We start from the raw sequence: 26,837 nt of genomic DNA on the forward strand, positions 1-26,837 counted from the left end.
ACTACAGGCTCCTCCAGGCACCCTGTTTTTCAGCATTCATTCCGGTTTGCTTGCACAAAGCTTATGTGGTGGTTAGACTTCTCTGTCTTTATTTAACATTCATTTTACTTGTTTGCAGGCCGTTAACATATATTCCTGTTAATCTTTTGTTCATCCCACACTTTTCATTGTATCTCCCTGTCACTTTCCACAGAGCAAAATGTCCTAGTTTTTTAAAGTTTATCTGCTATGCTAGGGCAATAGGGCACTTTAGTCCCCTTGAAATGTGCAGACCCAAAGTTCTGGTCTTCAATTGAATATCTCCTGCAAAACACTGACAGCCTGGAAGTGCCCTTAAATACTATACTCTGTCCAGGATCCCCAACAACCAGCAGGCATCTGATGGTCCACTTTGGGGGGCTGCAGTCTGGCTTCTGCCCACCCCTGGCCCAGGCAGTGTTTTCTCAAATGGAGCCACAGTCAGTGTGTGTAGATGCTGGGGACTTCTCACTGAGCCACTGAATTTCTGTTTTGCATGTTGGGCCTCCTGCAAGTGAGATCAGGGGTCTTCGGTATGGGGTGGGGTGGGGGCAGATTGCGAAAAGCACAGTCCCAAGACCACCATGGTGACCTAGTTCACTGGCTCTCCAATTGGCCTTCAGCTACAGCCTAGAGATCTTTGATATGTGCTGGGTCTACTCTTTAAGTGTGTGCCTTAAACCTGCATAACAAAAGCAAGAGCAAAGCCACGGCCTTGCAGACCCAGCAGACAGGAAGCAGCACTTTACTGCAAAGTAAAGCTCTTTACTCTGCAACACCAGCTGAGAGGCGGCAGGGTCTTAGGCCTTTCAGGCAGGAAATGACCATTTACCGTAAATTTCGCTCCATAACACGCAGATTTTTCCTCCTAGAAAGTAAGGGGAAATGTCTGTGCGTGTTATGGAGCGAATGCCTACAGATGGCGGGGGAATCTGCTGCAGTTGTGAGCAGTCCGTGGCTTGCTTTGAAACAGCAAAGCAGGTGTAAGCGGCTCCTGTCAGCGAGCCGAGCTGGGGAGGAGGGAGAGAAGCAGAGCGGGCTTGGCTGCTTTAAAACAACCCCGTACTCTCTGTCCCTGCCTGCAGTTTTTTGCTGTCCGATTTTGGATTAGCCACTGTAGGGGCTGTGTGTGTGTGTGCTTGAGCTATCGTTCTCCTCCTCCTGCTTCCCCTTCGCTCTCCCTGCGCCCCTGCGCTCTCCCTCCGACTTTAGAATTGACACTCTGTGTGTGTGTGTGTGTGAGAGAGGGCTCCTTCTCCTCCTCCTGCTTCCCGTTCACTCTCCCTGCGCTGTCCCTCCGACTTTAGAATTGACACTCTGTGTGTCTCTCTGTGTGTGAGGGCTCCTTCTCCTTCTCTTGCTTCCCGTGTGTGTTTTGACCTCACTGCGCTTGTTGGGGGAGAGTGTTGGTCGCAATTTTTCTTGATTTGTCTCAGAGTGGTTACTATCATGGTTTCCTTGCCGGGGAGGAGGGAGAGACGCAGAGCCTGCTTGTTCTAAAGGAGCAAAGCCGGAGAGGAGCCTCTCCTGCATTATCAGCAGCATCCTTCTCCACACCCCCCACGCGTGCTCCTTGTCCCTTGAGTTCTTTTCCTTCCCTCCCCACTTAAAACGTGGTTACAAAGCATGGATCCTCAGGATTTTTGCACTAGGTCACCCCAAATTCACCATCAGATCACATAGCATATCCATGGCTACAGCCTGCACCAAAAAACACACGCACCCACTGTTTCATGGGGCCGCAATGGTGCAAAAACGTGGTTACAAAGCATGGATCCACATGGATCCTCAGGATTTTTGCATTGGGCTACCCCAAACTCACCGTCAGATCACATGTCTGTGGCCACAGCATGAACCACAAAAATCATATATCCACTGTTTCGTTTAGAATATTTTTTTCTTGTTTTCCTCCTCTAAAAACTATGTGCGTGTTATGGTCAGGTGCGTGTTATAGAGCGAAAAATACGGTACTTTGCAGAAAAGGCTTTACTTTGCAGTAAAGTTCTGCTTCCTGTATGCTGGGTCTGCAAGGCCAACTGGGCAGTGCATTCTCTATATTACAGGGTGAAAAAATATGAAACCTTTATTACGGTCTGGAGTTCATAGCAATAAAAGAAAAAATATCATTATATTGCCCACTCCTGCCACGAAGTCCTGTCTCTAGGCTGTAGCTGAAGGCCAGTCGTGGCTGTGTTTTTCACAGTCTGCCCCCCACCCCAGGCTGAAGACCCCTGGTCTCACTTGCAGGAGCCCCAAAATGCCTCAGCATAGCAAGTTGACTACTAGTTAGCATGGAGTTGAATTTTCTTGACATATTATAGTAGTAAAAACCCTGTAAGCTGACTCGTTGGCCCGCTTGCCTGTAAACTTTCAGTTCTAAGGATTGATCAGTATTGTATTTGCCGTGGTGAGATGTGGATGTTAAAAATGGAAAAGACAAGGAAATACTTCTTACTTTTCATTTTGTCTGAAAGACAAAAAATAGAATAAAGACAAAAATAGAATAAAATGGTGGCAGCAAGTGAAAACCTTTTATGAAGAGGGAAAGTTTCTGGGTGTTAAAGCAGATTAAGCTATTTATAAGCTGACCTGTGTGTGAGGAAGTGCAGCAGCAAAAATATGGTATCAGCTTCCTGGGAATCTTGGCTGTCATTTTTAATATACAAAATATTTTAAAAAGCAACCCCACTTTCCCCCCTCCTTCGCTCGAAGATCGCAGCATAACAATACAGTGGTACCTCGGGTTACATACGCTTCAGGTTACATACACTTCAGGTTACAGACTCCACTAACCCAGAAATAGTACCTCGGGTTAAGAACTTTGCTTCAGGATGAGAACAGAAATTGTGCTCCAGTGGCGCAGCAGCAGCAGGAGGCCCCATTAGCTAAAGTGGTGCTTCAGGTTGAGAACAGTTTCAGGTTAAGAACGGACCTCCGAACCTCAGTTCTTAACCTGAGGTAGCACTGTACAAGATGAGGCTATATGCTTAGCAATGTATGGGCAATGCCTGCTGAGATCTCAGAAACCAGGCAGGTGACTGGATCAGATCTCTAGTGGATGAGGAGCCTCAGGGTTTTAGTTAACTGTAGCCCTTTCCTCCATTAGTGACTGGTAAAACTAGAATAAATTATACTGATAAGAGAAATCGCACCAATATACTCAGTTTTGCTTGCTTGCAAATGCTGTGCAGAATTTGGATTGTGCAGATTTTGGGGGGTATGTTTTTGTTTATTTTCAAGAATAATATCTAGTTACAGAATAATAAAAATGCCTTCAGCAGTACAGACAGTGCAGAATTAAAAACAACAACAACATTTTAGCAGAGTACCAAGTAGCTTATCTACTTGGAAAGCAAGCCCTACTCAGATTGTTTGGGGCTCACATGCAAAAAGTTGTGATTAGCCCTCTTGGTTCTTCCTGTGCAGATCATATCCTGTAACGTTTTCTTCGTTCAGAATATTGCAACAGAGTCTCTGGCTTTTCAGCTGAACTTCCTTGATGGACTCCATCAAGTGTGTGTGTGTGTGTGTGTGTGTGTGTGTGTGTCCCATCCAGCAGCGGAAGGAGATTTCCTGGTGCTATTCACAAAGCAATTCTTGCCAGCACAAAGAGAAAGTGTCATGCTTTGCTCCACCTTCTTTTTAAATGGCAAAGATGTGCTTGAGCCCGTGCTGTACTTTGATTGTTGGTGTTCAAAGCCCCCGCCCCAATTTTCTCTTTCTTTTAATGGTGGGAGCAGCCTGGTATTGTCTCAGAACATCACTGAGACTGTTATGCTGATTTATAGCCTGATCATACGTGATGATGTTCGTCTAGGACCTAGAATCTAGATTAATTTCTCACATCTTGAGGGTTGGGAAGAGTTTGGAAGAGACAGACTAAGAGCTGGAGTGGGAGAGCGTAATGGTTAAGAGCATGAGTCCTGTGCCATGAACTTGCTTGTTGCCTTAGGCTACCCACTGCCTCTTGGCCTCGCCCTTCCCACCTGGAAAATATGGGGCTCATACAGAGATAAAGGTAAAGAACCCCTGACAGTTAAGTCCAGTCACACACAACTTTGGGGTTGTGGTGCTCATCTCACTTTATTGGCCGAGGGAGCCAACGTTTGACCACAGACAGTTTTTTCGGGTCATGTGGCCAGTATGACTAAGCCGCTTCTGGCAAACCAAAGCAGCGCACGAAAACGCCGTTTACCTTCCCGCCGGAGCGGTACCTATTTATCTACTTGCACTTTTTGGTGTGCTTTCGAACTGCTAGGTTGTTCAGCTGGGACTGAACAACAGGAGCTCACCTCGTTGTGGGGATTCGAACCGCCAACCTTCCAATCGGCAAGCCCTAGGCTCAGTGGTTTACACCACAGCGCCACCCGCGTCCCTTCATTCAGGGATAGTTATTTATTTTATTTTCATTTTCAGGGTGGTTTACAACAGGAATAAAACAATTTGAAGTGTTTCATAAGTATGAAAAGTTGTTGTTGTTACTACTACTACTACTACTACTACTATTGTTGTTGTTGTTGTTATTCGCTAGAGGTCTGAACTGATCCTTCTGTTGGGCTTTTGAAATAAGACCAAGGGCTGCAGGCTGCTCACCACTGACGCAGCACATTTTGAAGTGATTGTCAGCCCTTCAAATTCTGTTCAGTAACAAATGGGTCTCGGGTGCAACTCAAACAAGGCTGGCATCGTGTGCTCCAGAAGGCAGGCCTCTAGTGACATTGTGCTCAGCACGGTAATAATAGGGGCCATTTTGCAGCAGCAGACACTTCCAAACGCTATTCAGGGAATGTTGCAGTAATTTAATCTGGATTTGACCAAAGCATATGTGACAGAGGCCAGATCCTGCTGATCTCACTTAACCACATCATTATGTCAGTCTGGCCTAAAAAAAGAGAAAGAGAAATTCTTGTGACGTTTATGAGTCTTACTCTCAGCTGACGGTTGAGTGAGTGGCTGGTTTTTTTAAAGGGTTAAGGAGGCAATCCTATGAGAACTGATCTGTATCAAGCAGTAGCCAGAGGTGTCGGCTAAAAAATGCAACACTTGTGGTGTGTGGGTGTAAATAGATTTTTTTGTAAAAGCCCCTGAAATATCTTTTAACATTTCACTTTGAACTCTGGAAGCTATCCTTCCCCAGTGTGGATACATTTCCTCCCATAATGTTCAGAAATAATTTGAAAAAACCTTTGGCGGCTTGTAAATTATTGATCACAGAACTTACCACTGGAAAGAATCAATTAAATCATTGCCTCCAAGCGCCTTCTAGGATAGGTTTTTTTCCTTCAGTAGATGATACATTGGAATATTTAATGATACCGCTTTGGTTCTGCAGTTTACTGCATTTCCTAATTAATGGCCTGTCTTTGTGCTCTAGAGCTTGCAAGGCGGCTCACAGTATTGAAAAGCAATTGCAGTGCAGTAAACCTGCAATTTACGTGGGGGGTTACGCTCCGGGATATTGCTAAAGCTGAAACTGCATAGAGTCAAAATGCATTGGGTGCAATGGCGGGGGGGGGGGGAGGATTGCGAAAGTGTTTTTCCAAACGCCCACCCACTTTTTGACTTCCCTCTTTTTAATTTGTTAAATATGTTTTTCCAAGTGTGCGAAGCTGAAGGCAAACAAGTTACATGTGTGCAAGTTGTGGGCTTATTATATTTATTTATATTTATAATCCCACCTTTCTGTCATTTTGAAACTTAAAAGTACCATCCCTGAGAAGAGGGCTTTTACATACTCGGGTTCAGCAAGGTCGCTGTATCATCTTCCTTCCGATCATATCCTAGGACCAGCAGGCCCTAAAATGCAATAAAACCCAAAAGCACTGCTAAAAAAAATTCCAGAATTGCAAGTGTAAGAAACAGCAGGTCACCTCCCCCCCCCAAACCTCAAATCCCTGCATCATTCATCAAATGATTGGACAAATAAAACAGTAACTGCCCACAAAAAGCCAGCCAGGTTGGTGTCACACAGATGTTTCTGGGGAGTTCTTAAGAAGAGCCTTTCTGCCTCAGGCCCCAGCGCCTTCTGTTCCAGGATGCTGCTTCCCACATCAGCCTGCAAGATGCTGATTCATCCAGGGCATGATGGCAACATCCCTCCTCCATTGCTTCGCTCTCAGCAACTACTGTATTTTTTGCTCTATAAGACTCACTTTTTCCCTCCTAAAAAGTAAGGGGAAATGTGTGTGCGTCTTATGGAGCAAATGCAGGCTGTGCAGCTATCCCAGAAGCCAGAACAGGAAGAGGGATCGCTGCTTTCACTGCGCAGCAATCCCTCCTGCTGTTCTGGCTTCTGAGATTCAGAATATTTTTTTTCTTGTTTTCCTCCTCCAAAAACTAGGTGCGTCTTGTGGTCTGGTGCGTCTTATAGAGCGAAAAATACGGTAATCAGTGATGTACTGGAGCTTCCAATTTGCCATCATGGTTAATTGCTGCTGATAGAGCTCTCTGCTTTGTAGCAACCTTCTTCAGAGGCTGACACCTCTTGTCAGCCCAGTGTGGCCAATGGCTTGGGAGGATGGTATTTGTGATCCCGAGCACCCAGTTAGGGAAGGCTGCTTTATAGAAATACAACTTGATTTACTGGACGAGAGCTGAGAGCTCATTGAGTCCAGGATTCTGATCCTAGCAGTGGCCGACTAGAGGAAGCTTCCAGCAAGGCATGAAGGCAGCTGCTCCCCTCCACTGTTACGGTTCCTGTCTGGCAGGGCGTGTTGTCTTCTATTCACAGCACATGCACCGGCCGTCTCTCGCTTTTGATGGTTTTGCAGAGCACAGGGCACATTTCAATGAGATATCAAATTAGAGACATCGAGGGAATTGGCTGTGGGATGGAGCCTGGATCGCGAGGCCATTAGGAACTCAAATTGACGATTCGGAATTGATCGTCCATGGCACAGGAGCACTGCATGCCTTGCGACTGCCTTGTCTTACGCATTTGAATTTTATTTCATTTTATTTTTTACACTGGTAAAACGGCTGAATTTGGTGACGCTCAGAAACCTGTCAGCGAAAATGTTGAGCAAATGATGTCTTTAATATTCCCCAGGCATCTGGCTGAAAACCTTTGGAAGGCCGAGGGGTGGAACGGGCGGCTTCCTGTTTGTAAGTCAAATTCTTTGCCAATTTTGTTTCCTGCAGTGCTCTCTAAAGAAAAAGAAAAGAAATAAACATGAATAATTTGAGTTCCTCTTATGAACATCCCTCTTTTAACATGGCTGGTTTCCCTTGTGTTTGACTATTTCAGTGAGAAATCTGGCATGTCACTGAAATCCTAGGCAAGGCGGCAGCAGCCAAGGTGGTGCCCTTGAGATATGGTTGAAGCACAACACCTGCGCTGGTTGGGATAGGTGGGAGTTGTAATCCCACAGCATATTGAGGGCACCCTGTTGGCTACCTCTGCCATAGAATGCTGAAACCCCAGGCTTGAAGGCTGATGAAAGTTGCAGATATTGCTGGGATGGTTGGCCTGTATTCTGGGAACATCACTATTAGTGGGGCAGAACTTGTTCAGAGCATGTGCAGAGGTGCTGTTTGTGGTATCTCCAGTTAAAAGTCTCAGATACCAAGTGAAGGGGAAGCCTGAGAAACCCAAGAGCCACTGCCGGTCAGCATAGGTGAACAATACTGGCTAGGTGCCAGGCTGCCTCCAGGCACCGGGACACTTAGGCATTTGCCTGGGTCCCGAAACTGCCAGTGGACTCACTGCCATCACAGCGCTACCATGTCCACTAAGAAGACCAGGTGCGGCCTGTGCAAATTCTCACTTTGCATGTCCTGTCTCTCTTGGGTGAGGGGAAAGCACTGATAGGACTGTGCCCTTGGAGCAAGCACCACCTATGGACAAATAGTCTGATCTGATGTAAGGCAGTTTCCAATAGCCCAAACCTATAAATTTCCCATTGATAGAGCATGTTCACTCAGGTGGTATGAGATCATGGGAGGGGCTTCTGGGGAATGGATGTGCTCCCTGCACAATCTCCTCAAGGTGTAGCTCGGTAGCCAGGGGCGCCAAATTGAATAAAATATTGGGGGGACCCAGGTAAGCCCTGCCCCGATCCTATGCACCGTATGCCTCTTGCTTGTCTGTCTCCTCTTTCTTCCCCATAGGCCCCATGTGGAGTCCAAAGACATTCTGGGCACAGGTCAAGGTGTCACTAGATACCTGCATGCCACTTTCCAGTCACTGGTTAAAAAAGCAACCCTTAAAAAAATGGGAGGGGCAAAGGGCCTGGGCATGCACCAAGGAGCAGTATGAGGTTGCCATGGTACCACATTGGGAAACGCAGGTATAAGCTGTCTTGAGTGGCCATTTTGCTTAGAATATACATAGAACCCAAATGCTGTTGGCTGTGTCCCTCAAGCAATGAGAGAAATATGCATTATTATTATTATTATTATTATTATTATTATTATTACCCCACCTATCTGGCTAGGTTGGCCCAGCCACTGTGGGAAGCTTCCAACATATTTTTTTAAAAAATCAAACATTAAAAACTTCCCTGTACAGGGCTGCCTTCAGACATCTTCTAAAAGTTGTATACAGTGGTACCTCAGGTTACATACGCTTCAGGTTACAGACTCTGCTAACCCAGAAATAGTGCTTCAGGTTAAGAACTTTGCTTCAGGATGAGAACAGAAATTGTGCTCCGGCGGCACAGCAACAGCAGGAGGCCCCATTAGCTAAAGTGGTGCTTCAGGTTAAGAACAGTTTCAGGTTAAGGACGGACCTCTGGAACGAATTAAGTACTTAACTCGGGGTATCACTGTAGTTACTACTACTACTACTACTAATTTATTATTTATACCCCGCCCATCTGGCTGGGTTTCCCCAGCCACTCTGGGCGGCTTCCAAAAAAAAATTAAAATACAGTAATGCATCAAACATTAAAAGCTTCCCTAAACAGGGCTGTCTTCAGATGTCTTCTAAAAGTCTGGTAGTTACTGTTCTCTTTGACATCTGATGGGAGGGTGTTCCACAGGGCAGGCGTCACTGCCCAGAAGACCCTCTGCCTGGTTCCCTGCAACTTCACTTCTCGCAGTGAGGGAACCGCCAGAAGGCCCTCGCAGCTGGACCTCAGTGTCCGGGCAGAACGATGGGGGTGGAGACGCTGCTTCAGGCTGTTTAGGACTTTAAAGGTCAGCACCAACACTTTGAACTTGTTCGGAAACGTACTGGGAGCCAGCGTAGATCCTTTAGGATCCAACAGCCACTCCCAGTCACCAGTCTGGCTGCCACATTCTGGAAAGCTGATTGCAGGTGTGACTTTAAATGGAATGATAGATGAAACACCAGGGCTTAGATGGAAACATTTAAAAAGCAGGCCGGGCTGTAAATAGACATTCGTGGTACTGAATGAATACCAATATCCCAGCTTGCTGCAGAGCAGAGAGAGAGAGAGAGAGAGAGAGAGAGAGAGAGAGAGAGAGAGAGAGAAGAAGCATGGTTATTCCATCCCTGTTGCTCAAAGCTGCCTTGGCTCTTCTGCAACTGTCACCTAGCAGCAGCAGCAGCAGTTCCACCGAGCTCCCTGCACTGTTTCCATTCCAACTGGTTATTATAAGTTTAAAAATTACAGTAGTGCCGGAGCTTGTTCCTTTCCTCCTCCATCCCCATTCCCTTTTCCTTTTATGTCATCTATTGTAGATGGTTTTTCATTGATCTGTAACACTGCTCTGGAAGTGTTTTGTTTTTTTGCTAAAGGTTGGGATAAAACACATTATAAATAAATGAGCCCAATGCACTGTGCATATATCTCTAGTATGTTCTGGCTAAGTCTTCACCTGACACTTTTAGAAAAGTTACCAATGGAAAGGGGGAGAGGTGAAAGGGGGAGGTGAAAAAAAGAGTAACAGCAGTTAGAAATAAGTGATGCAGAAAGAGTAGTGAGTCCAGTAATATTCTTACAGGGCATCACTGGGAAAACTATCCACATCAGGTTCTTTTCAGCTAACCTTTACTCATCGTAGACCCCAGAAATGAATAATCATCCCTAAGGTTTGATCCTGCTCTGGAGGGTAGGACTTGAACAAATGGCTTCAAGATTCTGGCTAAACATCAGGAGATTCTGGCTAAACATCAGGAAAAACTTTCTGACAGTAAAAGGTGTTAGAGAGTGGAACCGTCTCCTTTGGGAGGTTGTGGGCTCTCCTTCCTTGGAGGTTTTTAAGCAGAGGTTGGATGGTTATCTGTCATGGATGCTTTAGCTGAGATTCCTTCAATTGCAGGGGATTGGACCAGATGACCCTGGGGTCTCTTCCAATTCTAGGATTCTATAATTCTAAGCCAACATTTTGCATCTGGCCATAGGTGATGGGCCAAGGTGTCTCTAGGAAGAGAAGAAAAGATATTGTGAAGGGAAATTTTCAGACTGCTTTATGTATACTGCACCCTTTTTCTCTTTGTGGAAATCAAGGTGGTGGTATGTATTGTGTTCCCATCTTGCCTTTCATGAAAGGCAGAATTGCTGTATCACACGCCTCCCTGGGAAGTGTGGTCATTACTGTGTCTGTGCAAAAACAGCAACCACAAAGCGCCTCCCTATGACTAGCAAAGTGGCAATCACGATGACTGGAATTTATAGTCTGCCACTGGAATGGGCTGTGATGTCCATTTAATTCTATGGAAGAAAGTTGAAAGCAGTTGCAGCCTAGCCGCCCCTGACTTCCTGTGAAGTGTGCCTCCTACAGGAGAGGAAGGTGTACTGCACCAGCAACCAAGAGTGAATAAAGCAAACTGGCAATTTATGCATATATATTTAGAAATTGTTGTTGTTTAGTCGTTTAGTCGTGTCCGACTCTTCGTGACCCCATGGACCAGAGCACGCCTGGCACTCCTGTCTTCCACCGCCTACTGCAGTTTGGTCAGGCTCATGTTTGTAGCTTCGAGAACACTGTCCAACCATCTCATCCTCTGTCGCCCCCTTCTCCTTGTGCCCTCCATCTTTCCCAGCATCAGGGTCTTTTCCAGGGAGTCTTCTCTTCTCATGAGGTGGCCAAAGTATTGGAGTCTCAGCTTCAGGATCTGTCCTTCCAGTGAGCACTCAGGGCTGATTTCCTTCAGAATGGAGAGGTGTGATCTTCTTGCAGTCCATGGGACTCTCAAGAGTCTCCTCCAGCACCAGAATTCAAAAGCATCAATTCTTTGGCGACCAGCCTTCTTGATGGCTTGAGTAATTTACAAATTACTGATTGGGAATTGATGCCAAAATAGAGCGACCAGTTCAAGGCCAAGCAGTGAGTTTGCTTGAAATCTGATGCTCTGTCCACTGGATGACACCAGCTCTTGAATGTGTAAGCTGTTACATCGACTGTGTATCTCACTTCTCAATAATCTGAAGTGCCTTCTTTATGACACACACCTTGGCTGTTCCTTACAACAACCTTGTGAGGCGAGTCCATGAGAGTTCTCATTTTACCAGTGGGAAAGCAGAGACTGAGAGGTGACAACATGCCATGCGTAGGACCAGGATTTGAACCCACAACCCCACTAGTGCCGAGTTCATTTGTAGAAACCTTTAACAAGTGTTAACCACCGCATCTGGTGACAATAGCGACTGAGGAAGCAGCAATATGGTTTCTTCATGATAGTAATAGAATTAGTAATATATTTTTATAAATTCTAATCTCGATGCTTGAGGTTTGCGTGCGCTTTTTCTAAGAAGAACCAAAGGCCCTGCACTCCCCCCCCCCTTTATTATTGTTGTTATATGTCTTTGCTTCTAGGGCTGCTGAGTCTGCTGCAGAGTACAATGCTGGGGAGAGCCCAGCCACTCAACAATGTGATTTGCTCTGAGACCTATATTTACATCCATGGGGTGGGGTGTGGAATAAGCATTTGCAGATGGTAGGCAGTTTTGTGTCATGGGCCCTTGGTCTTTTAAGTAGGTACCAGTCTCCCTGATATTTAGGAACACAGAGGGTGGGGCGCTGTCAAAGCTTCACTCTTCCCCTGAATCTGAGGTCCTTTCCTTTTTTCCTCTGAAATGAGTCACCTCTGCCCAGCACCCTTCTCTGCTGTGTGAGTGAGTGTGAGAGAGGGAGAATGAATGATGTCACAACATGAGCGGTACTATGTGGTACAGAAGGAAAAAAACTCAGCACCCCAAGGGATCCACTTGATATAATGGGAGTCTTCCTGGGTCAGATCAAAGGGGTCAGATCCTGTTTCCCACAAGCGCTAGCCAGATGCCTCCGGAAAAGCCCACACATAAATACATTCATCCCCACTTAACTTGTCCCCAGTGCCTGACACTGAGAGGTATACTGTCTCTGATGCTGGATACAGATAGGTAGCCGTGTTGGTCTGCCATAGTCAAAACAAAAAAAATTCCTTCCAGTAGCACCTTAAAGACCAACTAAGTCAGTTCTTGGTATGAGCTTTCGTGTGCATGCACACTTCTTCAGATGTTCTGCCTCGCTGCCGTGGCTGATAATAATTAATAGACCTCTCCTACTCTTCCATGAAATTGCCTAGTCGTCTTTCAAAGCCAGTGGACGCCACCACAACCTGTTGGGGCGAATTCCGTCTATTAATGATGTGTTGTGGGAAGAGGCGCCTTCCGACATGTACTCATTCTGTTGGCAGTGTGTGCATGTGGCTGTGCAAAAATGGGAGGTAATTCCTAGGTCATCTAGCAACATACACATTCTCAACTTGAATCCTCTGGAGACTTAACATGTGCACCACCATTTCTATGCTTAGAAATGGGAAGAGTAATATATCAAATTAAAGTTGTATATTTGTGTGTGTATGTGTGTTTTGGGGGTGGGAAAGAATCCATGGCGAGGATTCCACCCTCCCCTTTCATCCCCCTTCCTCTCCCTCCTCTCCCCTCCCAGGAAGGTGTAAAATTAGTGAACCACAAAATGAAGCGCTAGCTGGCGGAAGGCAGGCCAGGCTGCTCATTGTGTATGCAGAAGGCATCCATCTCTCTTGGCTCCCGCCCTCTCTTCCTCTCCTCCCGCTCCTGCAAAGGCAGCTTGTGCTCTCGATAAGATGATAACAGGCTTGAGGAGCAGCAAACTTCCCTGTCTCCCAGATTGACCCATGTTTTCGCTTTTTGCTTTCAGGTGCAAGCCAAGTTCCGTTACCCTTTCTACTATGAGATGTGTTGGTATGTTCTGGAGAGATATGTGTTTTGCGTGACCCAGCGCTCCCACCTCAGCAAAGAGTATCTGAAAGAATCAATGTTAATTGGTGAGTGAATTCTTTTGCAGTTAATAGTCAGAGTGAACAGGCAGGGAGATGGAACGGCACCCTTCCTTTTTGCTTCTGTGCAGAAACGGGTCGAAAATCTTAACGATGAAGAACTGTGGAGATTGAACTGAATTATTCTATCATTTCCTAAAGGAGCAAGTGTGTGGCTTGAACCTCAGGCGTTTTAACCAGCACACCAAGTTCCCCCAGGAAATGATATTTCTCAAGGTCTTCTGCGAGCAAGCGAAAAAACACATTCAGATATGTATACTTTTGTGTTTCTGCAGGTTTTGAATCCTCCCAAAGAAATGTGGGTTAACTGGGTGCCTTTGACATATGGGAGCAGGAGGGTTAGGGTGGCATCCCAGGGCACACACCTAAATTCTGCACAGAGGACGTACATTTTTCACCACTTGGAATAAATTATGTAGCTAGTTCAACTTTGCATGCTTAATTTGCATAACATATAGCCAGTTTATACACTTTGCAGAATTACGTGGTAGAGCTTTACATAGACGGGATCAAATGAGGCTGCAGTTCTGGGTGGGAGAGCGGTGGTAGTCTGTGGGAGAAGGCTGAATGCCCTCCTTGGCCACGTAGGGTGGGCTTGCAATTAGCTGTGGAGCATAGGCAGCTGTCATACGCCCGATTTGTCCACCTAGCCCAGAGTTGTCCATGTCGACTGGTAACACCTCTCCAGTAATAAAAGCAGATACAGTGGTGCCTCGCAAGACGAAATTAATCCGTTCTGTGAGGCTCTTCATATAGCGGTTTTTTCGTCTTGCGAAGCAAGCCCATTGACAGCTTAGCGGATTAGCGCTATTAGCGGTTTAGCGGCTTTTAGCGATCAGCTGTTAAGCGGCTTAGCGGCTTAGGAAAAGGGGGGGGGGAAAGGGGAAAAAACCGCAGGAACTCGCAAGACATTTTCGTCTTGCGAAGCAAGCCCATAGGAAAATTCATTTTGCGAAGCGCCTCCAAAACGGAAAACCCTTTTGTCTAGCGGGTTTTCCGTCTTGCGAGGCATTCGTCTTGCGGGGCACCACTGTATATCTACCATTAAAGGTAAAGGGACTCCTGACCATTAGGTCCAGTTGTGGCCGACTCTGGGGTTGCGGCCGAGGGAACCGGCGTTTGTCCACAGACAGCTTTCCACGTCATGTGGCCAGCATGACTAAGCCGCTTCTCGCGAACCAGAGCAGCGCACGGAAATGCCGTTTACCTTCCCGCCGGAGCGGTACCTATTTATCTACCAGCACTTTACCGGCTACTAATCCTTTTAAACTGGAGATGGCATAGATTGAAGCATCTTCTTCAGACAGTGCTGGTATTTCACCACTGAGCTATGGTCCCTGGCAGAGGCAAGTATAGACCAGGTCTGCAAGGTTCATTCACCATTTGCAGAGAACAGTTATCCGTGCTCAGATGAGATGTAAATGGATGAGGTCATTTCATTCCTGTTTTCTACTGCTTCCTGCTCTTCAGGAACTGTGGGCCCACTGCCACCTAGTGACATCCTCCAGGATGGCAGGTCTCTTCCCCCAGTCAGCAATCATATGTGGAAGCCAAGTGGTGTAGTGTGACCATCAACCTTGCATGCACCATCACTGGTGTGTGTGAAAGGCTGTCTTAAGTGTTCTCCAGATTAAAACCAAAGCCCCGCCAAGTGCACAGAAACATAGCCTAGCCTAGTCAAGAGCCAGTGTGGCATAATAGTTATAGGGTGTTGGTCTAGGACCTGGGAGAGCAGGGTTTGAATCCCCACTCAGCCATGAAGCTCACTGGGTGACCTTGGGCCAGTCACCATCTCTTAGCCTAAGCTACCTCACAGGTTGTTGTGGGGATGAAATGGAAGAAGGAGAGCCATGTTCACGCCTTGAGATCCTTGGAAGATAAAAGATGGTATATAAATGTAATAAATAAATAACCATACTAGTGATGGTCTAGGGACTGTCCTTGGCTATCTCCTTTGAGCTGCCAAGGCCAGCATTCTGTGCAACTGAGTCCTACCTTCAGGGCGTTAAAAATTCTTCTCATCTGTCTCAGATACAACAAGGAAACGCAGCTTAGATAGCTTCTCATCGGATTCCTGGGTAGACATGGATGACGAATCGTGTGATGTCCACACCCGGGAAGAGAAGGACGACTGTCTGGAAAAAATCCCCAAGGCCTTGGCGGATGGATCGTCTTCTCCCAACAGTATACATTCAGAAGGGAAGGAGGTTTCAGGGAGGAAGCAAAAATCTACAGCCACCCGCTTCCTCAAAAGGACTTTGTCCAATGAGTCGGAAGAAAGTGTAAAATCTACACCGGCAGACTATCCCAAAACTCCCACGGGCTCCCCAGCCACAGAGGTTTCGGCGAAATGGACTCACCTGACAGAGTTTGAACTGAAGGGTTTGAAAGCCCTTGTTGAAAAACTTGAATCCCTTCCAGAGAATAAGAAATGTATACCTGAAGGCATCGAGGATCCCCAGTCTCTGCTGGAGGATATGAAGGTGTGTAGATGTTTTGCTTCTAAAAATGGTAAGCTCTGTGATGTCAGGAGGCTGTCCAAATAGCCTGTAGTTGGGAATCCATCTTGAGAATGGGCCCTGATTTCTGTGCACTTCACATACCTTACATAGAAAACCCACAGGGAAGAAGAATGTGTTTGGTGTAGTCATGTGGTGATTGGGATTATCTCCTCTGCTCAGCTTTGTAAAGAGTGAATAGCTTGTCTCTCAGAGCAAGAAAGGAAGGGCTATTTCAGAACCCAGTGAGGGCCGATCCTACTGATCTTCACATCCAGAAGCAACAATTCCTTGTATGTAGCCATAGCTTCAACAGTTTTCTGCTGCTCTTCTTTCTAGTCCATCTCTCTGTGATGGACAGAAGCCACCTGGGAAAGTGGAGTGGAACGTCTTCTGTTAATGTTCTCACAGAAAAAGCGCTTCATTTGTAGGGGTTCAGAAGCTGCCACTATTTTGGCTTCTTCAACAGCTCTTGCACATAGACCAAAACCAGGAGTAAAGCACATTAAAAGGAGCTGAATGACAAAAAGAAGGGAAGTCTCTGGGTATGTGCCCTGAGGGCAGGGGGTGGGGAGACACACACAACACTATGGAATTCCTTTCCACTTGAGTGGAATCCTCAAAGCCTCTGGTTGGGGGTGGGAGACCTGCTTTGGACGCGACTTGGTTCTTTTTCGGGTACACAGCTCAACAAATACTATATGTATCCAAGAGTTTAGCTTTTCGAGGTCTTATCTTCATGAGTTCAAGTTATGGGTACTGGGAGAGCTCTTAACTGCATATCTCAGCCTTGAAAATTAGTCTGCAAAAGTTAAGAACCCACAGAACTGGCTTGTTGCCTGTCTGCTTCTGCATTGCCAAGTGACATCACAGTGATGACCAGGGAGCCACATTTATGCAGCCTTGAGTTCATGACAGAAGAAAGGTGGGATATAAATTTAAGAAAAATAGGAAGAGGGTGAAGAGAGAGGGAATTGACCCTTCTTCAATTTGCCAAATACTTCTCTTGCCTGGTTAGTATCCTGAAGGTAATTCTTACTCCTCATAGGCAGTGCTATTTTTTCTAGAAAAATAGGTGCCAGAACTCACATGAACGCCTCCCTGGTTCTCTTAGAATGGCACCCACCTGAGAGGTGCCGAAAGTGAGTTCCAGCGAGTTCCCCCTGAAAATAGCCCTGCTCATAGGTGATCAGACAAGATAAAGTGAGTTAAGTCAGGGGAACAAAGAATAAATGTGGGCAGCAGTAGTCATTAGGTTTCATTTACATTTTGGGTAAGGACATGTGAGAGGCTTTGTTAGGTTTTGGGAGAGGTCATTCCAGAAACTTCAAAGAAGTGAGTTTTGAGATGAGGTGGTGGACTCAGCCAGCATCAGGTGGTGGGGGCTGTCATTAGGGATCCTGGGAATTGTAGTCCAGCCCCACCTGGAGGGCCCTGGCTTCCCATCCTTGGCCCTAGGAGTGTGTGGAACATGATCCAGGTGAGAGGGGCCTGGGCAATGTTGCTTAGTTTTGAACTGTTGGAAACTGTACCACTGCAGATCTCACAAGGTGGGTCAGGGTTGGTTCTTCAAATGCTCCCACCCACCAGAATCTCCCTGCACACATGAGCTTTAAGCACTGGAGGTAGGTATCCTTCTCTCACCTCAGTTAGCTAAATGACTAATAACTAATGTGGATTTGTATATTGCTATCAGTATGTGTGGCATTTTACAGAGCACCAAAAAGAAGACAGGTCCCTGCCCCAAGGACTTGGGATTTGCAAGGGTAGGATAGAGAAAAAGAGGCACCAGGAAGGAGTTTTATTAACCTTTCCTGCAGACTATCAGTAACGGCAGTGTTTGAGACAGGATGGTGTGAATTGCAACACAACCCCTAGCTTGATTCTTTCTGTGTTGGGGACAAGGAACTGCGTCCTTTAGATGTGTTAACTGTTTGTGTACATGGAGATTTTAAACGGCAAAGCAGGCACATGCAATGAGCGATTTCCCCCGTGTGTGGTGCAGTTCTCTTATGGAACTGTATCACATTCCCCCCCCCCCCCCCGGTGTTTAAATACAATAAGAAAACACCTAATGAGGCACTACTACCAGTTGCTCTTAAAACACTTTTAACTTTGATTTAGAAACTCATGATATGTGTAGGAAACTGAGGTTTTGTTTTTTGTTGCTCAGGAAAACGAACAGCTTCCTGTCAAAGGGATTTTCTCACTTGATTAGTGATTAGGGGCAGGTGGACACTGCATGAAGCTGATTCAGCTGTAAGAATTTTCAGGGTGGTGCTGTGGGTTAAACCACAGAGCCTAGGACTTGCCGATCGGAAGGTTGGCGGTTCAAATCCCCGCGACAGGGTGAGCTCCCATTGCTCAGTCCCTGCTCCTGCCCACCTTGCAGTTTGAAAGCACGTCAAAGTAGATGAATAGGTACCGCTCCGGTGGGAAGGTAAATTGCGTTTCCATGCGCTGCTCTGGTTCGCCAGAAGCGGCTTAGTCATGCTGGCCACATGACCTGGAAGCTGTATGCCGGCTCCCTCGGCCAATAAAGCGAGATGAGCGCCGCAACCCCAGAGTTGGCCACGACTTGACCTAATGGTCAGGGGTCCCTTTACCTTTACTAGCTGTGTGTTAGTCTGTTGCAATAGAAATGTCAACGGGTCTTGTGGCACCTTAAAAGACTGACCAATTTATTAAGGCGTAAGCTATCATAGATGACTAGAGTCCACTCTTGCTTCTGACAGATTGTTGTCTGCTAAAGCTAATGCCTTAACGCTAAATGCTAGAAAACGTGGGTTGTCTCTGTGAAAACGAGCTCTGCTGCATGAAAAAGTGTCTCTCATCTGTTTAATTGCCCATATCCTATTTTCCCCAGACAATATCAATGTTGGTTGCTGCAGTGTAAAGAAGATTGAAGGATGTGGGATTGGAATTCTCACAATGTGCTTTTTGTGTTCATATCAGCATCGCTTTCCCTGTCTCCATTCTTTCCCGATCTCCTATCAGCACAATCCTCTACATGTCTGCTGATCATCATTAATAGTGCTTTCTGCTAGGAAAATGAACATTATTTATAAAGATATATTTGAAAAAATAAATTCGAGAGGGGTGGCTGTATATTAATCTCTTGCCGCAAAACCAATGAAGACTTATGGCAAAGCACCTTAGAGACTGAACACACTTTCATAAATCATAGTCTCCGTCAACAAGAAATTTACAAGTAAAAAACCTGTTATAGTCAGTTTTATTATAAAGAAATTTAAAGAAATCTCAAGTTGATTTAATCACAGGACCGGAAGTTGATTACTTGGTTGGTCAGTGAGAATCTGCACATGTATTATGTGCAGATAATAGTTACCTACAGGACCGCCTCTCCTGGTATGCCCCATGGAGGACCTTAAGGTCCACATATAGCAACACCCTAGAGGTCCGGGCCCTAAGGAAGTTAGATTAGCCTCAATCAGAGCCAGGGCCTTTTCAACACTGGCTCCGGCCTGGTGGAATGCTCTGTCTCATGAGACCAGGGCCCTGCGGGATCCGATTTCTTTCTGCAGGGACTGTAAGACAGAGTTGTTCCACCTGGCCTTTGGCTTAGAATCAGTTTGATTCCCTCCCCCTCTTTCTTTTTCCTTTCTCCTCCTGTGAAGAGGCTGCATCCTAATGTTTTAATGTTGTATCTTAATCTTTTAAATTGTTTTTTATTCAACTTGTTTTTATTATTGGTTGTTAGCTGCCCTGAGCCTGGTTTTGGCTGGGGAGGGTGGGGTATAAATAAATTATTATCATCATCATCATTATTATTATTATTATTATTATTATTATTATTACTATTACTATTACATTTGAGAAAAATACCAGTTTTAAAGCAACCTTCCCCAGCTTGGTGCCTGCCAGAAGTTTCGGAGTGTTAGTTTGGTCTAATGGGAGTTGTAGCCCAAAACATCTGGAAGTTTGGGGGAAGACTGTTCTAAAGGAAAAAGCATACTTTGTTAAAAGTAAAGAGCCATACAATTGCTCCAGTTAAAAATGACTGTTTCAGCAATTTAACCCCCCTCTGCTTCTTAGGTTGTAATAAGGCATTCGTTGTATCATTCCTGAAAGCTTCCTGAGTGATCTCCACCTCACATCCACAAAATGAGAATTGCGAGGTGACACTTCCACATCTTTATTTCCAAGCTGCAAAGCAGAAAATAACATCTAACCTTTTCACTACATTTTCCTGATTTGCTTCCCTTTGGCAAGTCATGGTGTTCCAGGTCATTGCTCACAGAGCCCTTAATTAGCTTCTTTTCTTTTTGAAACAGAACATCCTGAAGGAGCATGCAGACGATGACCAAAATCTTGCCATTTCTGGGGTCCCAGTGGTATCGTGGCCTAAGAAAAACGCAAAGGTAGGGTGTTTGGAGTTGAATTTGTCTAAAAATAGCCATTTCCATGCCTTTTTCTCTCCCCAAACTTTGATACTTCTTGGTAGGATTGCTCTTGGTAGGAGCCGCATGGCCAGTAAGTAGTTACTCACCTGGGTAAACACTCAAGCCTTGTAGTTGGGCAGCGCTGCTGGTTTTTATCTGGCATCACTTTCCAGGCTGCAGCATTTATTGGTAGTTGAAGAACACACAAGGTAGCGTCGTATCCAGATCACCATTCTATAGCAAAAGGGCATGAGAGGACTGTGTCTATTAAGGAGCACTTTCCCAAGGGGTTAGCACAGAGCTTTTCAATCTTTTAAAGTCCATGGCTCCCTTGACCTGCTACTCCTGCGGCACCCCTGTGGGGCTTAGCAGCTCAGTTATGTCACCCCTTACCTGCAGAGCTGGCAGCCTCTCACCCTTTTTCAAACACCCTCCTTGTGGGGTGTTCCCTCCACCTCCACCTCCTCTCCCATTAGGAGTCCAGGCATCCACTGCTGCCATCCTTGGTATCTGAGCTGCCTCCCTTGCCCCAAAGAGAGGTGCCACCTCAAACTGCCCCACAGGGGCCTGGGAAGCACCCCCTGGCCAGCCCCAGAGGCACCATTTGCCTGGGGAACTTGTAGCCAAGGCTGCTGCAACAAACAGCCACACAAGCCTTTGGGAGGCATAGACGTGAGAGGGCATCAGAGGAGGGAGGGAAGGAAAGAGGCACAGAGGCCAGTGTTGCCCGTGGCACCCCTGACCATCTTTCAAGGAACCACAGGGTGCCATGGCACACTGGTTGAAAACCACTGAGTTAGCGTGTTGCAGCAAAAACAACAAAGTGCCTTATGGTGCCTCTACAAATCTCACTGTGACACAAGCTTTTGTGAAGTGGGAACTGGTTCATCCAATGTCTGAAGTGTAACGCTCAGTTGGCAGGTCCTGGAAAAAATGTAGACGTTAAATGGCAATCAAACTTAAAAAGTACAATCTCTGACAATTTAGTTAGAGTTAAAATGTATGCAAAGTAAGAATCCACAGCAGCAGTAATAGGTGATAACCCAGTCATTTTAGCATTGCTGAGTTAAATGGGACAGGAAACCATTTTCTCTCTTCAGACCTACATTTAGTCAAGGTCAGGAATGCTCAGATTATATTATTACCATTTTGTGAAGGATCACAAAAGTAACTTAGTGGGTGAAGGTTCATGCATTCTGATACTGAGTTGATGCTGGGTGAAGTGTCAGGGAGCAGGGATGTGAGAGTCATTTGACAATATTAGCAATGAATACTTAAAGGGGTTCCTGGTTATTAGAAGTTAGTTTGTGTTCCTTCTAAATTTGTTCCAATATTATGTTAGTGGCCCGCTGATGAGAGAACATGGGCCCCACATTCCTTAGGGGGTGCTTCCTTGTCAGGCTATGTAAAAGCTTATTAAATCAACTGATTTTGAGAGGATTTTGCTTTAAAACAATGTCATTGAACTTTGGTCGAATGACATTGAACTAAATTAGATTTTAAACCTTTGATTTAGGTGCGTATAGGCCAACTTTTTACATAGTTTATCAGTTTCAGCTGACTGGATCATACCCACACCATACATTCAAACACTTGGCTTTCCCCAAAGAATCTGCTCACAGAGCTACAGTTCTGAGCACCCTTAAGAAACTGCAGTTCCCAAGACTCTTGCAGGAAGTCATGTGATTTAAATGTGATCCTGTTGGTTTGTACAACACAAACGGATCATTTAAAAATTAAGTGCAACTGACGGAATAATTTTGGGCCAAGGGAGATGCTGAGGAACCATAATTTTCAAAGTGGGAAGGGTACAGCTTAAGGGTTTTGTGGGTTACTCTCAAGGAGAATCATGTCAAAAATTTTTTTTGCTGGGGTGCCTCGTCTGGTTTTCCCATAACCGTTTCCACCCACTCGCTGACCACACTCCGTGTGTAAGCTGCCACAAAGAGTTGCTTCTCAGAGAAGAGCTAGCCATTCCTTCTGCCATGGACTGTAAAAACTGGAGGAAGTTGGGGGGTGCATGTGTTGTTGAGGATATTAGTAAATCTATTCAAGAGGCAGGATACACCTTGCTCATTAAGGAGAGGGCCTTACTCCCACTTCTTCCTCTCTCATAAGAGAATCAGTGCCAACCAAAAGGTTTAAGCAGAGGAGACTCTGCATGACCGTGGCTGCCTCCTTGCTTAATTTCAGGAAAATAAGATCAGCTTAAGTGGAAAGTGCATGTAGAGCACAGCAGCTAAGTGTGAGAAGTTTGCGCCGGAAAAATGCTAGTCCAACTCTCACCTCAGTCACACAAACATACTTGAGTGGCTTCTGATCGGTTACTGTTTTCTTAGCCTAAATATGCTGCAATACAGGGCTAACAGTGGCCTACCTTACAAAGGGTTATGAAGCTTAAAATATTTGAAATGCTGTGAATGTAGATTGTAGGGCCCTCAGGGCAGAGACTGGCCCTTTTATCTCCTTCCTTATAGGTTTTTAAGCTGAGCTTGGGTGGCCATCTGTCCTGTATGATGTTGAGATCCCCGCATTGGAGCGGGTTGAGCTAGATAACCCTTGGGGTACCTTCAAACTTTACAATGATTCCATGATTCTGCTGGTTGACTGAAAAGTAAGCCTGGCTAAGCTTGATGGGGGTTAAAAAGGTAAAGGTACCCCTGCCCGTACGAGCCAGTCGTGTCCGACTCTAAGGTTGTGCGCCCATCTCACTTAAGAGGCCGGGGGCCAGCGCTGTCCGGAGACACTTCCGGGTCACGTGGCCAGCATGACGAAGCTGCTCTGGCGAGCCAGCACCAGCGCCGCACACGGAAACGCCGTTTACCTTCCCGCCATAAAGCGGTACCTATCTATCTACTTGCACTTAGGGGTGCTTTCGAACTGCTAGGTGGGCAGGAGCTGGGACCGAACGGCGGGACCTCACTCCGCCGTGGGGATTTGAACCGCCGACCATGCGATCGGCAAGCCCTAGGCGCTGAGGTTTTACCCACAGTGCCACCCGCATCCCTACTTGATGGGGGTTACTCTGAAGTAAATGTACTGTTGTTGGTTTTTTGTTTTTAAGCACAGATAAAGCTAATACTCTGATGTAATTCCTTTCTGACCTTAGTGTGCTGCACCCACTTACTTAGTAGAAGTCTTACCAACTTATTATTAGATTCCCCCCCACCCCCCAAAAAAGACCCATGTGCTCAGGAGAAGTTATTTTAAAAAGATTTATTTTCATCAAATGAAATACTGCTGCTTCCAATTGTTCTGGAAACCATCTAGAGGGGAAACATTCTTTAAAAACCCAGGAAGCTTGGGGTGGAGGAACAGTGCAGCTTCAGGAGGGGTTTTTTTTGGGGGGGGGTCCACCTAAAATGAAGTCCTATTGACCCCCAGATAAGAAGCGAGGCTCCCCCTCTCCCTGGCAGCCAATGGCGAGGCTCCCCCTGGCCTTCTCGCCTTGCCATTGGCCCGGCTTGCGGGGGCCCGCCCCTTCCTGGTTGGGCCTCATGCATATGCATGAGTTCCCTCCCTCCGTGTGGCGAGCGAGCGAGAGGCGAGCCGAGTGGCGGCGGCTCCCCGCCATGCCCGCCTCCCGCCCCTCCTGCCTGGGCCCGCCATGAGAGGAGGATGGCCATGTCGGTGAGCCCCGACGAGGACGACTACGACTCGGAGCGGGAGCCCGAGCACGACCAGGTCGGCGGGGGGGGGGGCGGCTTCTCAAAGGCAAAGTTTGAAGGGGGGAGGGGGCTTTCCAAGAAGGCCGAGGGTCCCTCTGTGCAAGATGAAGGGGGGGGGAGGGCGTCGTGGGGGGGGGGGAGACAATGTAGCCCCAGAGAAGCCCTGCCTGCATCCCCCCCGCCCCTTGCCAGGAAGGAAGCCTCCAGACGGGGAGGGGGCGGGGAGCATCCCTCCTTGTGTCAGCATAAAGCAAACGGGGGGGGGGGGAAAGAGGCTTTTGTGTCCAAGAAAGGGCTCCTCGGGGAACTTCATCTTGCCCCCTTGTTGAAAGAAAGGAGAGGAAGTCAGAAAGAGGTGTATTTAACCCCAGGCACCCCATTGTTGGTGTAGCTTTGAAATTGACATTTTATGCAGCCTTTTTCTAATCCAAAGGTTTGTTGATTGAGCTATTGGGGGTGGGGGGAGAGGCAGATCCCAGGTGCTGTTTTATATGGATGAGCTGCGCCTATGGGGAGGGTGAATGGATCTGAGCTGCTCCATATAATAGGGCTTCCATTCAGCTCCTGTCCCAAGTGCTGGCTTTGCTCCCCTCTCCAGTTTTCAAAACAAAACAGCAACTTAAAAGTTAACACATGTTTTTGTGGCATGAAGTTTTGCAGGCTACAAGCCTACTGCTTCTGAGTCCATCATATTAAGGGTGTGAGCCCAGGAACAAGCCACATTGAACATAGTTGGGTTTGCTTATGATTAAACATGCATGGGCTGAGCACAGTGTACCTTGCTGCCTTATTCACATTTATGCATAAGCAAGTTGCACTGATTTCAGCAAACTTTACTCTCTGGCAAGGATTGCTGCCCATTTACTTGGACAGCCTGATCTTATGCATTGTCTGTACTTCTCTGCACACTTTCTGAGGAACAAGGCACTCTGAACACAGTGGAGTTTGCTTCCAAATAAACCTGCTGTAACATGTACTCAGGCCCAGAAATTCTCACATCACTGTAAACGTCTTTTAAATTGTCACAGGACCTGCTGTTGGGTATTGAAGACTAATGGCGTATGGCCTTGAACAATTTTGAATTGCTCTGCATTTATGTAATTTACCACACCTATTAACAACAGTTCTCAGTGTGGCTTACCACACATATTAATTGATATAAGACCAGTGCTAAAATAAAAAAGAACAACAAAGTAAAATAGAAATAGAAATAATATATTCAGTCGCTTCAACAAAAAGGCACCAAATGCCCTGGCAATTAACAAGGTTTCTACTTTGCAACTAAACACCATTAAGGTGGGTGTCAGGCAAATGAGTGTTTCAGGGATTTCAAGAGAGTTTTAGGGATGAGAATCTGTCACTGGTAACCACAAAGTTCTAGGTCTCAAGCGAATAATGTAAGCAGTCAGGTAGCCAGAGTTTATGTGCTGATTGACAGCTGGAATTGGAAGTGAGTGTTACTGTTGTGTAATTTTTAGCAACATAGAAGATCAGGCCCTCTGTGCAGTGGATGGATTTGACACACTTAATAAACTGGTTAGAAGACTTTGCTTTGTTCTATATAATCATCATCTGCTTCAAATGTGTTGTGAAATTGTATAGATCTTCTTGACCAACTCCCAAAACAGTTCTTTTTAATAAAAAATAAATTCTAAATTGTTGCTCCAGATGGTCATGAGAGTGGGGATGAAAAATGAACTGATCATTAAATAAGCCAGAGCATGTGTTATAGGGGGTTTATTTTGCTCCATTGTAGACCTACTTCAGAAATATGAAAGAAGCACAGGGGCTGCTTTTTGTGTGTGTGCGCGCGCCTGCACATGCGCACACATGCATGTGCACATAGACACTTTCAGACACTTCAGGCATTGCAGGGAATTGGACCAGAGGGCCCTTGGGTTCTCTTCCAACTCTACAATTCTAATTCACACATGACATTTTCAGACCTACATTTAAAAGAGTAAAGTGAGGGGAAACATTTGCTTGCAAATCTGCATTATGTATACTGTGGAGTCAGACCATTGGTCTGGCTAATTCAGTGTTGTCCAGGGTGTCTGATGGGGGCCTCTCCCAGCCCTACCTGGGAGATTGAGCTCATGCAAAGCATCTCCTCTCCCACTGAGCTATGGCCGCTGTCTTTCTTACTTGCTCCAGTTGCTTACCCAATGTACAGTCAGTAGCAGTCATAGTCAGCTACTGTGCAATGTATGAACAGGCTGCTCTTATGCTGTGTTAACATAGGTTTTACATTTTTCTTTTTTTCCTTCCTGCTGGGCGCCACTGTTCCAATTCTCCTTGTTGCCTTGACTAATGGTCTGCGGTAGTTACCTTGCTTCTGTAACAATGATGAGTCGCAGTTTTAAAATAACTGCCTGGGGCTTCCCTGAAAGAGGAACATTCTTTCGCTTAATAAAATGTAAAATGGAACTTGTAACAACTTTTACTTTAGTGGCTCGTTTTATGTCATGTATCCAAAAGTGCAATTCTGTGCATGTTTACTCGGAAGTAAGCCCCTCTGTGTTCAGTTGCGCTTACTTCCAAGTAAGTGTGTCTTGAATAGAAGTTCTGATCTAAATAATAAAGAGCCCTGTAACACCTTTAACCTGGGGTCCAGTTCATCAGAAGCAAGTATAATCCTCATCTGGCAGGTATTTGGGGAGAATGTTGGAAGTTAAATGGCAACAGAATGCTAAAAATATGGCCTGACAATTCTTTTGGAGCTCAGTAAGAAAGGCGACCCTTCCCAACAGTTGTAACTGGTAATGCCTTTAAAATCAGTCACCTACCATCAACTTGGCTTAGTATGCCTGTAAAAGGAAATTTCCAGTGTGAAATTGCTGAATTATATTTTCCAATAAATTCAGTTTGGATAGAGATGATGGTTTCCTCTTCCATTACAGGTGTTAATTTACCTAGCAATGGTAAGATGTTTGGGCCATCACCAATTACTGCCATTGTGAAAGGTCGCTGTTGTAATGTTGCCTGCGTTTAGCTGTAGCTGTGTTGCCACAGACCATGCTACCATTGGCCACCTAGCTCC

The 26,837-nt window shown here is 46.0% G+C and overlaps 1 protein-coding gene across 6 annotated transcripts in view; it reads left to right on the plus strand.

The window, feature by feature from the left end:
• Positions 1–26,837, plus strand: part of KDM2B (lysine demethylase 2B) — a 92,648-nt gene that overhangs the window by 45,324 nt on the left and 20,487 nt on the right. For all 6 annotated transcript variants that reach the window (XM_083716916.1, XM_083716917.1, XM_083716920.1 and 3 more), the window contains 3 exons: positions 13,090–13,216; positions 15,260–15,711; positions 20,022–20,108. In XM_083716916.1, coding sequence (XP_083573042.1) covers positions 13,090–13,216; positions 15,260–15,711; positions 20,022–20,108 — 666 coding nt within the window. The remainder of the gene's footprint in view (positions 1–13,089; positions 13,217–15,259; positions 15,712–20,021; positions 20,109–26,837) is intronic.

Source organism: Podarcis gaigeae (assembly GCF_964106915.1).
Source record: "Podarcis gaigeae genome assembly, chromosome: 16".
NCBI lineage: Eukaryota > Metazoa > Chordata > Lepidosauria > Squamata > Lacertidae > Podarcis > Podarcis gaigeae.